Source organism: Gadus chalcogrammus, chromosome 4, assembly GCF_026213295.1.
Source record: "Gadus chalcogrammus isolate NIFS_2021 chromosome 4, NIFS_Gcha_1.0, whole genome shotgun sequence".
Lineage (NCBI taxonomy): Eukaryota > Metazoa > Chordata > Actinopteri > Gadiformes > Gadidae > Gadus > Gadus chalcogrammus.
The window spans coordinates 28,096,753-28,109,660 of NC_079415.1; the positions used below are offsets into that span (position 1 = coordinate 28,096,753).

The window sequence follows — 12,908 nt, forward strand, 5'->3', positions numbered from 1 at the left end:
TATTCATCTGGTATTGTAACTATTTATCGTTCAACCATTACCCATCCCAAAATGTATTGAAACAAAATCAAAAACATAAATGTGAATAAATAAAATGTAAGCAAAAAATGCAATCATCATTCACTCATCTGAAATGAGTAATTTCACGATTCATTCAATTATTTTTTATAAACTTTGTAAACCATTTATGCACTTGTATTTATAAAATGATTATCACAGAAGAGCTCAACTTTAAATACATCGTGGCAAATTACAATGGGCATTGTCAAAAGGGAGTAGATAACAGCATGTTATCCTCTCTCTCTGTGTGTGTGTGTGTGTGTGTGTGTGTGTGTGTGTGTGTGTGTGTGTGTGTGTGTGTGTGTGTGTGTGTGTGTGTGTGTGTATCACATTGAGTCAGTGATGTCATCCAATGAGTGGGAGGAGGCAGACTCAGTGGAAGGCATGGATAAACAAGGATTAGTGGGAAGGAACACTTGCTCTCTTTCTCTCCAGCCCCGACCACTTTGGTAACACCCAACAGCTGTCAACTGAAAATGGAAAACATCGCCTCATACAGGTAAGCATGTAAGACCTATATTTTTTTATTTACGGTGCTTTAAGTGGGCTACAATGTCTTGTCTATACAACACAGACTAAACGAAAGAGACACGTGTGAATTTAAAAAAAGGAAAAAACTAATCCTTCTTACTCGAGGAACCATAATCTTGTCTAGAGTCCTGAGTTAGACAGTCCTCAGCCAGCATGGTTGAAGACAAACTGTCTCTCTTGTAGACTATTTGGCAATTGTCAGTGGACGGTTAAAGTTAGTTAGTTAAGTGTTTATTGTGACTTCTGGTTGTAACATCTGATATTTATTTAAAGTCATTAAATAACAATCGCTTCTAAAGTGTTAACGTTTGACTTTTTTTCTCAAGTATTAACAGGATTTTCTACCTATTCAACTGTTCAACCCACTCAAACGGGAGGTGCAATTCTAGTTCCCCGGGTTGTGGGTTATCAGTGGCGTGCGTTCAGCCATGCCTGCACCTTGGCTGCAGGGTGTTAGGCCATGAACAGTGCACATGATCTAATTTGAACAGCTGACTGTGAAAACATGCTCTAGTGAACCTGACGTTAGGATACACCGGGGTGCGGTCACACAGGCAGCAGCGATGAGTGATTTGATCAGATAATTGTTTTATCTTACCATGTGGGATGGCCCATTGTAAGAATCACATCCCATTTGTACATTTATGTCGAAGCCTCAAAGAATTACAATATATAAAGTATTTGCTTACTTTTTGAAGTAAAATGTTTAACTTATGTTGCTCCTGGTAATCTAGGTAATTGGCATTCACCCAGGAAGGCTTGACTTTCACATTGACATTAAATGTCGGGCATTGTAATCAGTCCAACTGGTTCGCACAGTTCTAGTTAACGCCTTAAGGGAAGCAACAAACAAGGTACAAGTTGTAATTGATAAATATAAACGGGTGTCACTGTCACTTTGTAGTAAGCCATGAATTATTCCATAGTGAGAAACTCCACACAAGCTAATGAGCTTGTACAGCATGACGTCACATCGCAATGGCGGCCTTTATTTTGGACGCAGGCAGTTATTTGATTGTGATCATGTTTTCTTTTTGGTAATTTAGTTTAGTTATTAATGTGAAATGATCGGTCAAGCGTTTCTCATGTCAGACATGGCAAAACAGTTCATAGCAGCCTTGGTGACGGTATATTTACGTTGATTTATGCTCTTAGTATTACAACTCCCGGTTCCTACGTTAACTCCCATGATGCATTAATGATGTACAAGCCCATAAAGAGCAGGCCTTGCTCCTTCAAAATCAGTTTCGTTCATAAAGGGCATCTCACACTGACGTTCACACCCGCCACAGACCGCAGCTGGGTCGGACCTTTCTAAAGCGGACGGGTACATAAATAATATAAACAAAACACAGAGTAGGCTACTAGGCTCACGACGAGGACCCTCTTACTCCCCTGCCGTCAGGTGTCCCAGATAGGCCGCGACGGTAGCAGCCCGATCTGCATGTCGCTATGGAGGACCAGGGGGAACCCGCGGAGAGGGACCACGATCTGTCCGTGGTGCTGCCCTCGGGGCTGGAGAGGACCGTCACGGTGCACGGCAGGTAGGCTGTCTTACATACCTCTACTCCGGTAGAGAGAAACAATAATTGCTCACGTGGACGTTAATTGTTGTTTGGTATTCTCTCGTAATGATAGGATGTCCGGTAAGTTCGGTAGTATTACGACTGCAATGTGTTAAGCAATTAGGTCCGGCCAGCAACACGTGTTGGAGGGCGGAAGTTCGGAACTGACTACCTCTGTTCACCAGAGCCGGCTCTTTCGGCTCCCCAACGCCTCTTTGTTAATGTTATGTTAATGTTTGTTCACAAAATGTGCTAATATCTGTTTTGTGCCCATTTAATATGAGGATGAATTGTATAATGGTTGTCATTGTTGTAAGATGTGCAGGGTAGTATTTTGTTTAGTTGGTTATAATTATAGGCCACATGTCATGGCCTGACATTAGGCCACAGTAATGAAAACGTTGCATACGTCTGTTATCCGCCTGTCATCGATATCCTAAGATGGACTATGAGTTATTATTTCACAATATTGTCATATGACCCTGTCGTACATTTCAACATTAGACCTCAATTAAATGTAACACGTTATCATACAACTTATCATCCAGATAAAGAACAGTTGTTCATCTGCCTTGCTACTACTATAGCTGACTATATGTGCATGTTGCTTTAGCCAGGTGACAACATTAATGCTCCGTTGCTAATAGCTAGGTGACGACATGAATCGTGTGTCCACAGTAAACCCGTGATAGACCTGCTAGTCACGCTGTGTGCAAAGTACCACCTCAACCCCTCCGACCACACCGTGGAGATCCTGTCGCACAACAAGAACAACGTCTGCTTCAAACCTAGCTCTCTGATTGGCTTGCTGGAGGCAGACACCATCGTGCTGAAACCTAAAGTGTCCGAGGACAAGGCCAGGAGGCCTTATACGCCGGAGGTCAACCAACCGTAACCTTTTTACCCCAAAATACCTTATAATAAGGAATACTGTCAAAATAAGTGTGTGTGCATTTATGTAGATATATGCATGTGTGTATGTATATATGTTTCTATATATTTTTATATCGATATATACAAATTGATGAATTACATATTTGCCAGTAAGCTCATTTAATCATTATTACAGTGTATGCAAATTCCCTGAACTTTTCCAGTAACTTTCATTAGTAAATAAGTCTTAATTTTCATGATATAGTTTTAGCGAGTGTTCCACACAAAGTAAAACGTCTGAGTAATGTTATGTATGTATGTATGTATGTATGTATGCATGTACAGTTATAGTTGTACGTTTATAAGCAAGTTTACCCATGCAACTTAAAGTCTAACGTAGTTCTAACTGTTCACAGGCGACAGTCCGTCTCCTGGTGAACTACAGGAAGTCTCATAAGACGGTGGTGCGTGTGAGTCCCCGCGTGCCGCTAGAGGACCTGGTGTCGGCCATCAGCCAGAAATGCGAGTTCCAGCCGGCGTCGACGGCTCTGCTGAGAGACTCCCTGACCCAGGAGCCTTTGGACCTGATGAAGTCCCTTAATGACCTGGGGATCAGGGAACTGTTTGCCAAAGATACAGCCGGTGAGCTGCTTGAACACTAATGTGGCCCACTAAGAAGTACAAGGCTTGTACAATGACCGCCTCCATCTTGGAAGCATAAGATCATTTGAATGTTAGTTATTGTTTTGGTATTAAAAAATGGTGGTCATGTTTATTATTAAATCCTAATTTATTTGTCATTATGGAGAGACATTGTTGTGTGGACTGCCAAAACCTTTCTCATGCTAGAGGTAGCACAATTACGTTTTCTTTAGTCTGGGTTATGGTATATTTAGGTATATATAAGTTTTCACAGTAATTCAGCTCTCTTGAGTGCTCTCAAAATGGTGGAAGATCACTAACTAAACCCCTTTGATGAATTCTGATTTACAAGCCCTGTCGTATAGTAGAATACCGGCTTGTGATGGTGTATGCTAATGGTGATGTCCTCTGAATCCAACTATTTCAAACGGTCCCTTCTTTAACCTCTCAACTTGTTGAAAAAATAAAATACACCTATTTTTTTACAAAAAACACATAGCCTTCTTTTTTCGGGGACAATGCAGTTGATGCAACACCTGCAACGTCTTGGCAATATTTCCACACAAGTGTATAGTACTATACAGTATGCATACACACACACCTCAATACTAATCTCGTTGTCCTTCTGCTCTGAAACGGCAGCAGCAGCGGAAGCGTCATTGGAGGTCCTCCACGCATCCGAGACCCCCAAGACGGATCCACCAACAGGTACCACACGCTTGCCATATGTTGCCAGATGACTGGCTGTGCTGTAGAGTGGGGATGAACGGGGGACCGTTTCGAGGGCATGTTGATGTGAGCGTGTTTTATTCATTGTCTTTTAAGGCTGCTGGATAAACGTTTAGTAGTCGTTGACGTGTTTGACACAGGGTGTGGGGAAGGCCAGCAGCTTTCCCGAAACGAGAAGAAAAGGGGGGGAAACATCGGATTCCTCAGTTTGTTCCGGAGAAAGAAGGACAAGGTAGGCGACCGAATTCAGACTCTGAGGTTCGATGCTAATTTTTCTTTTGATAATATTCAAAACATATCATTTTACTTTTGTCCCACTTTTATGTCACGCTATCCACAAATAATAACGACACCAACACCAGTCGTCTCTGAGTTGACCCAAACTATATTTTACTGATTTTACTAATGATATGATCAGTAGAATAATAATACTTCATTACATGTCTTGCATGCTAGCCTCTCTCCAACATGGCAACCTGAATGGTACGTTGGTTTTACCTGCAGGACTAAGCGCTATGATCTCCCTGCTCTGTAGGACGGCCGGGTGTACATGCCTGTATCTCAGGATCTCCAGGAGGCTCCATCAGTCAGGGCCAGCACCTTGGGCCTCTGCTCCGCCGACCCGTCCACGCCCTGCACGACCAAGAAGAGGCCCGCCCCGCGCCCGCCAATTACGGCGTCCCGGAGCGTGCCCGACAACATCAGCGGCCTCCGGGTCACAGAGCCCCAGGTAACTGGGTTGGGTCGTCGGGCAAGTTTGGTACATTTGTCATCTAACAACAGTGTAGGACATAAGTGTGTGTTAAACAAAACACTTATTAAATGTCCATTTCACATGATTCATTTGAAACGTTTAGGTTTAGGTGTTGGATTATGGGTTGTTAGGATAAGGCGATTAAATGTAGTCATTACATTTTAAATGGTTAAGGGTGTACACTTCCCATAATGCATTTGTAATGGTTAAATCTAGGTATAGGATGAATGCTGGTTGTGGCTCGTCTTGTAGTTTCCAATGGTTTTCATGAGATGTTAAGTTTCAAATGAAAGAGACATTGTTTTTGTTTTGTTTTAAATACTGTTTTATACACAGATGCAAAGGGGAAGTGCAATACAAAGGCAATTGGGTATGGCAGGTGGGGCAATTGGAGAGGAGGGGCACAGAAATCACGTGACAATGTAAAAGTGCTAAAGCCCGTTGGTAAGGGTTTTTAGAAGGGCCTTACATTGTGATGCATGGCCTCAAGTTAGGGTTCATACCTGTGGTTGCCATGGTGAGAACAGCATGTATCTTTGGATATTAACTTTGTGTTTGAACTGTACTCAAATATTTGTACAGTTAGAACATGACTTTTGTCTCGTGCATGTAAAATGGCGCCTTCAGTTCCAGTATTAAAATTAGAAAAATAAGTTTCTGTAAATATCAGACAAGATCTCTACACCCACCGAAGGTCGGCCATTAATGTCACGTTAGCAATCCGAACTGAAAGAACACATTAAAATAGACTGTTACTGCTCCGAAACCGCCCCAAGCCAGTCTTGGTGACACTCCGACTGTCTGTCTGTCTATTGTGCGTCCAGAGCTCAGCCAACACGACCTTGAGGAGGACCAAGAGGAAAGCACCGCTACCTCCCTGTGCCGGTTCCCATGCCAGCCTGCCTGCTGACACTGAAGGGAGTGCAGGTAAACAAACCGTCGACCGTGGCCGTGGAGGAGCCTTCTCTAAAGGGGCCTTGTGTTGGTTTAAGCTCCGCAGAACATGCTGTACCCAAGTTGTAATAACAAAGTTATTATGCTGTAGAAGTTGGTTAACATCTCTCACTCTGGTGGACTGTTGCCTTTTTTTAGAAAAAGATAGAATAGCTTTTTTCTTTTTCTTTTTCTTACATCCACGAGGGCATTGTGTATGTGACCATTGTGTGTGTGTGTGTGTGTGTGTGTGTGTGTGTGAGTGTTTGTGCGTGTGAGTGTGTGTGTGTGTGTGTGTGTGTGTGTGTGTGTGTGTGTGTTTTGACAATAAGTATACGTTTTAATAACAAGGTTCGCAAAAGCAAAGTCTGAATGAATGTTAAGTTTTACAATGCCCTCGTAGTTTGAGACGTGATGAGTCTGGCGGTAGGAGGGTTGGACCCAGTCCCAGAAAGGTTCTCGAATCTCCAATGTCTGCCCTGCAGCTCGCCTGTAGGCATCCTTGGGCAATATGCGTAAAGTTTTATGGATGAGTGAAACTGCTAAAGGACTTGATGGTAATATAACTACGGTGTGGTTTTATTACACAAGCAGCCTGCCACTTACCACACGCCCCCTGGTGGTGAGGGGAAACATCGCAGACGAAATGCAGCCAACGCCTAATCCCTGTAGATAGTTTTAACAGTAATCTGAGGAAAGGTTTATTTGGAGTGGTGCTCCCCCCCCCAACTCACACTAGAGTTATATGAGGTCAGGAAGGCGGAGGGGCAGAAGTTTAATAAAGATTAAAATGTCATGCCAAATGGCACCAAATTGCAGAGTAAGGAGTTGTAATCCACTTGACTGCATGGCATTCTGTCAGTCGACCCCTTTAACCCCGTCACATTGAACCCCCCCCCCCAACCAAGGGCGGTTCATGAAATGTTTGAGGTCCGAGCCGAGGTCAAGATTAATCTGTCTTTTGTCTGAGGCTGTAAATCCTCATGCCTAAATAAATCTGATGTGCCTTTTCTTTACCCCGGCCGGGTTCACCATCACTTGACCCCGCCCTTGTTCATTTGACTGTTTTATTCATTGATTCATAGCCTTGTGCTACTCAAGGCAAGGCCATTTGCCATTGGGTTAAATATAATTAGCTAGATGTGTTTTATTTTGGTTCTCCTATAGAGTTTGTTCAAATTGCTACAGCAATCGCTTGTTCTAATTGCCCCAGCGTGCGTGTGCGTGTGCGTGTGCGTGCGTGCGTGCGTGCGCGTGTGTGTGTGTGTGTGATACCATTGCGTTGGCACAAATCCATTGTGAAAATGCGACTCCCATCTCCCTACTTGTTGATCACTCTTTCACCTAACGCTCCTACGAGCTCGTACTCCTACACATGTCTGACCAGCCGCTGAGACTGGGAGTACACGCTGTTGAATACTTTGCCCAACGGTCCACCATGGATGCCTTCTTCATTAAAGCGGGGTTCAGCTATGTACCGCAGCCAACAAGCGTGACCTGGCTTTGTGAACGCGCTTCTGTTAGGCGCCGGCGGGAAACGCAACATTTTTGCGGACATGGTTGGCGTGTCGGCTTTAGCCACAAGCTAACGTATACCACTCAAATGCATTGCTAAATTATTAAATCATGAAAAGTATCGAGTTGAATCAACGACGATGACAAAGGGCCATTTTTACTGCACATGAATCCTTACAAACAAAAGGTACATTTTAGAATGGTTAAGTGCTTGAGTACGTACAAAAAACAAACATTGAGGTAATTACAAGGGCCGAACATGCAGCAGCAATAACCACAGACATTCTTGACTGCTGTGGTGATTGTGGGGAGTCGGCAGGGGGGGCTGGTATTTGTGTTGGTGGAGGTGGAGGTGGTGGTGGTGGTGTCCGTCCATAATCGGGTGTTTTTCTCCTTCCAGACTCAGATGTAACCCTAAGGGGGGGTTGAATGAGGAGGGGCGGGGGGTTGCTCCTGCTGTCTCCTTTTTTCCTCCTCCTCCAACCTCCTCTGATGCTCCTGTCCAAGCACCACCTCCTCCTCCTCCAGCACCTCCTCCTCCTCCTCCTCTCGGTCTTCACTCGCATGCTGCTGTGGTCTCCTCCTGTGTCTGCTTTTTCCTTCTCGTGTGTGTGTGTGTGTGTGTGTGTGTGTGTGTGTGTGTGTGTGTGTGTGTGTGTGTGTGTGTGTGTGTGTGTGTGTGTGTGTGTGTGTGTGTGTGTGTGTGTGTGTGTGTGTGTGTGTGTGTGTGTGTGGTTTAGGTATGATTGTTTTTGTGGTTTATTTTGAGGCTTCTACCATTGTGTGGTGTTTACTGTCAGCGCCCCATGCTGTTTTTTATTTTCTATTTTTTGTCTAACTGATTTTCAACTGCTTTTTTGCAACTGTTTTTCCTCTATGTATTTTGCTTGCTTATTATTTTGTAAAAGATCTTCGACATTTCTCACTCTGGTGGACTGTTGCCTTTTTTGGATCAACATGGAACAACAATAGAATAGCTTCTTTTGTTTTTGCGCTTTCTTACATCCAAGGGAACATTGTGCATTTGACCATTTGTCTTTTCATTTGTTCTTTCTAAAGTTGTGTGCGTGTTTCAGAAATAAGTTTAAGTTATGGTAATAACCTCCCATCATAAAACAGTGTTAGAATCATGTACCCTAAGGTGATCTAATGTTAATAAAAAGAGATCAAGACTTCACAAACCAGATCCAAAACGTGTCAAGTTTCTCGCCTGACCCGATGTGTGGCTTTTACCGTTCAGCCTCTGACTGTCATTGCCCTTCAGACCCATGGTGTCAGCCAGTCATTGGTTCATCCAGCTGCCCATTCCTCCCTTCCACTTTTGTCTAGTACAATCCGCCCAATCACAAGTAGTGATAGGCCAGCCCTCACTGTTAGGTTCCTCCTCCAGGCTCTCTTTTATGACCACAAGAAAAGACTGGAAATCCAGGCGATCCTGTTTAAAACATTAATTAATTTACATTTAGTCATTCAGCTGATGTCTTCATCAGAAGAGCCTACATTTTACATTTTCCTATTCAGGTGCTGAGTAAACTATGAATCAGCTTAATGACACTGAAACTTGTTTCCACTGGAATAGGATGATGTGTTAATTATTGGCACTGGCACGCCTATAGAACCATAATGATGAACATTTTAATTGCCTTGAATTGAATTAAGTTTAAATTGATTCGGTAATAAAGTAATTTAGCAAGTAAAAAAATCAAATTTCTATTATAGGATATGGATGTCATTGTGATGTATCGCATGTCTTTTTTTGAGACTTTATGATGAAAGTTGATATCTGTCTTTATGTTTCATGAATGGAAATCTAATCTAAACTGATTTAATGAAACAAAACTGTCAAGGTGGTATATTTATCCAACCAATTCTTAAGCGATATTAACACAACACTCACAACTGTATCCGTATTATGTTTTGAAACTGTCCCTTGCCTTTCAGGGATTTCTAACTCCGATCGCACATGGGAGTTGAGGCCGCAGGGCGACTCCGCCGACGAAAGCAGAACGGGCTCCCCTCTCCGCTCCTCTTCATCCACCTCCTCCTCTTCGACCATCTCCTCCTCTCCCACCCAGCTCCTGCCACCACCCCAGGACGACGGCTGCGACTCGGGCCCGAGCTCTTTGCCCGAACCCCAGCGTGCGGGCAAAGTGTTCTCTCAGGGTCACTCCGTCCTCTCCCAGATCATCAACTCCTCCCTGTCCAACGGGAAGCTGCCGAACCGACGTTGTGGCGACGCTTCCTTCTCTAAACCCCACGGCGATGAAGGCGACGAGGATGTCTCCCTTACCCATGAGCCATTGCTGGGGCCCAGGTGTCTGATTGGTGGGCAAGGTGGCATCCCCCCACACCCAGAGGTGTGGGGGGATGCGTTGCAGAGGAAGGGGATGACCACGTTCAAGGTGGTGCCCGCAAAGAAGCACCGCCTCTACGAGGTGGATCAGGGCCTGGTTGTCCCGGACGACCGGATATCGACTACCAGATGGGACCCCGAGGACGGGGAGAGCCGAGCCGACGGTGACCCCCCAGGGAGCCCGGAGCCCCGGACCTCTTCTCCGGCCGCCAGGGGTCCCGTGGCCGACGGGGGGGCCCAGACCTCGCTGAGCGCTGACTCCGACGGGGTCCAGGGAGAGGTAGACGTCCCTCAGGCAGAGGTGGCCGGTCCCGCACCGCAAGACTCCGGATCTCAAGAAGGGGGCGCGGAGGTGGACCGGCCCGGTCCAGAACCTGAGACACGGGCTGCCCAGGTGGAGGAGGACCAGGTGGTCCGCGACACGGAGGCCAAGGTGTCGGTCCACGAGGCGGTGGTGGTGAAAGACAAGGGGGTCCAAAAGGAGGAGATCCAGGGGGAGGGGGACTACGACGAAGTCCCCGATGAAGACGACGAGCATTTCCCTCCACCTCCTCCGCCCGTTGCCTACGACGACCAGGACGGCGTGCCAGACGAACGATCCACCCTGCTCCGGTCGTCTTCGGCTCTTCCTCCCCCTCCCCCACCCTCCTCTTCCACCCAGACCCCTGGCGGTCCAGGAACCCCAACGAAGGACGCCTCGTCCCCCCTGAAGAGGGTGAGCACGGCCCCGTCCCGCTTCGCCCAGGCGGTGGCCCTGGCGGTGCAGAGGACGCGCTCGGCCCAGGTCCAGGGGCGTGGCTACGGGAGCCTGTTCAGGAGCCGCTCCGGAGCCAACCCAGTAAGGGGCCTCCATTTTTATCGTTGGTTATGGACGTTTTTTTTTTTTTTATGTGTTCATAGCAATAAATATGAAGACTTTTTAAGATCGATATAAAGAACATGATGTTTTGAGTGTCCAACTGACTTTTCATTACGTTAATAGTTTGGTGGTAGTATATGTTGAGGTTGGTATTAGAGTAAAACTTCTTGGGGCATATTCTCTTTAAGTCAAAATTCACACTCTTGCAATAAGTCAATATCTTAATTTCATGACTTTACAACACCACTCAAAGATGGTATATCATTTGGAATGATTTAGCCTAGATATCTTTTATATGGATTGAGATAGATATAAAAAATAAAAAAAAGATTTTTTTATATACGTTACAGATCTCTCTCTCTCTCTCTCTCTCTCAGGTGCCCTCCTGGCTCCCCCAGTCTTCGGTCAACAGCGGCTCCTGCCCGGGGTGACCTGAAGTGGGCCACAGGTGGCCATGGAGACAGAGCCTCACCCGGTTAGCCTCGAGTGACTTCATTCAAAATGTCTGTCATCTTTGAAATGTTTTTCCTTTTATTAACATTTTTAGTTTTGGCACGCTATGGATTGTCCCGTCCCGTGTTTGTGACTCTTGTTCACACGGGGAACGTAAACAATACTTTTTGTTATCGACATGACCAAAGGTATGGCACGCTAGAGGCTGAGCACATAGCTTCCTGTTAGAGCCTCACTTCCTGTTTGCTCCTTTTACTTCCTGTTTCAGTTTCTCTTAAGAGAATGTATGCGTGACATGAAAGTATCTATTTTGTTTTGTTTCGGGGGCTTTTCTTGTGTTTCAAGATAATCACAATGTGGACCTGAGGTCAAATGTTGCTTTCGACAATGTATTTGCGTTTTGTTATTTATGCTGTAAAATAGAGTGGAAGTGAACCTATGTTTAAACAACAAGGCTATAAAATGCAAGTGTGTTTTCAGCCACTCGATGGCAGTGTTGGCTGCTGATGAACATGGGGCTCATGTGTTGTATGAAAGCTTCCAGAGACACTGGTTAGGGCTTAATATATATAACGGCGTCTTTCAGTGTTGGCCTAAGTAAAGCATTATATGCAACGTGTAAAAAATGCACTCTAATTTCCTTTCAAAGCACATTTCCATGTCCATGCAATATTGCCAAGAGATTTCACACATACATATTCTTATATAAATGTAAACTAATAAACCTCATGGTGGACGTGAATAAATGTGATGATGGCAAAAAAATAAATAAACCAATGTAACAACAATGAGCCAAGTTTGAAGTTTAGTCCATGAATTTCAACACTCGGAATAAATTCCACTATTCCTTCTTTATTTATAATATTGTTTCACACACTGGTGTGCGTCTAACTGACCGGAACACTTGAGGCGATGCTAGGGAAGTTGGCCTATTCGAGGGTGCCAAAAGAAATCTGCGGTATTATTTCTAGGTATTGATTTTCTGGCCCTGGCCTGGGAGCCACGGTGCGGAGCGCCGGTACGCGAGTCCAGAGCCAAAACCGCCCCTGGCTAAAACCCTGCTCGGCTTCCCGGGTGGGCAAGCTTCAAGTCTCTCTCTCTCTGTCTCTGTCTCGCTCTCTCTCCAATCCTCTCTCTCTTTTCTCTCCCAATCCTTTCTGTCTCTCTATCTCTCTCTCTCTCGGAAGGGTGATGCGATGGAATGACGGGACGCGACCTCCGACCCCTGCTGTTGGGTTGCCACGGCGGCAGCCCTCCCCAGGAGGGGTCACCTGGACCTCAAGGGCACGCCGGTGTCATGCGGCTGTTGTCATGGAGAATGCCATTAGTGTCCCGAAGGGAGGAGAGCTCCCGAGAGAGAGAGAGAGCTGGAAGGGAAGCTTGCACGCCCAGAAGGGAGATAAAGATGATCTTAATGTTAGTGGCAACTCTGGCCTTACGTGTGTGTGTGTGTGTGTGTGTGAGAGATCTCCACCGTATGCTGATTCAACCCAGCACGCGCAAAGGTAGCGTGTTTTCAACCTCCGGCCTGTCTTGGGACATCAGATTATCATTGGCCGAGTGATGAACGGTAGAGCAGCGTGTGCGACATTTAGATAATCAGACGCAATGTCATGGCTCGGATGTTAGATAGAGAGACCT

At 45.5% G+C, this 12,908-nt stretch overlaps 1 protein-coding gene across 6 annotated transcripts; it reads left to right on the top strand.

Annotated features, from left to right (window-relative positions):
• Positions 1 to 465: 465 nt before the first annotated feature.
• cobll1a (cordon-bleu WH2 repeat protein-like 1a) lies at positions 466 to 12,058 on the top strand. 6 transcript variants are annotated; one of them, XM_056589510.1, is made up of 10 exons: positions 466 to 559; positions 1,997 to 2,135; positions 2,835 to 3,036; positions 3,446 to 3,671; positions 4,314 to 4,379; positions 4,520 to 4,632; positions 4,936 to 5,130; positions 5,979 to 6,081; positions 9,544 to 10,793; positions 11,192 to 12,058. In XM_056589510.1, exons 2-10 carry the CDS (start codon positions 2,044 to 2,046, stop codon positions 11,243 to 11,245), a joined length of 2,301 nt encoding a protein of 766 aa, XP_056445485.1. In that variant the 5' UTR covers positions 466 to 559; positions 1,997 to 2,043; the 3' UTR covers positions 11,246 to 12,058. The 6 variants fall into 6 exon arrangements, with proteins under 6 accessions (XP_056445485.1, XP_056445486.1, XP_056445491.1 ...); XM_056589511.1 differs by lacking the exon at positions 466 to 559 and adding an exon at positions 1,260 to 1,445; XM_056589516.1 differs by lacking the exon at positions 466 to 559 and having other exon boundaries at positions 1,468 to 2,135; positions 4,553 to 4,632.
• The last annotated feature ends 850 nt before the right edge of the window (positions 12,059 to 12,908 follow it).

Bases quoted from the DNA above. Each gene is read 5' to 3' on its own strand.
- cobll1a (XM_056589510.1), top strand. From the start codon at position 2,044: ATGGAGGACCAGGGGGAACCCGCGGAGAGGGACCACGATCTGTCCGTG. The intron at 2,136-2,834 runs GTAGGCTGTCTT...GTGTGTCCACAG, and splicing joins ACCGTCACGGTGCACGGCAG to TAAACCCGTGATAGACCTGC. The intron at 4,633-4,935 runs GTAGGCGACCGA...CCTGCTCTGTAG, and splicing joins TCCGGAGAAAGAAGGACAAG to GACGGCCGGGTGTACATGCC.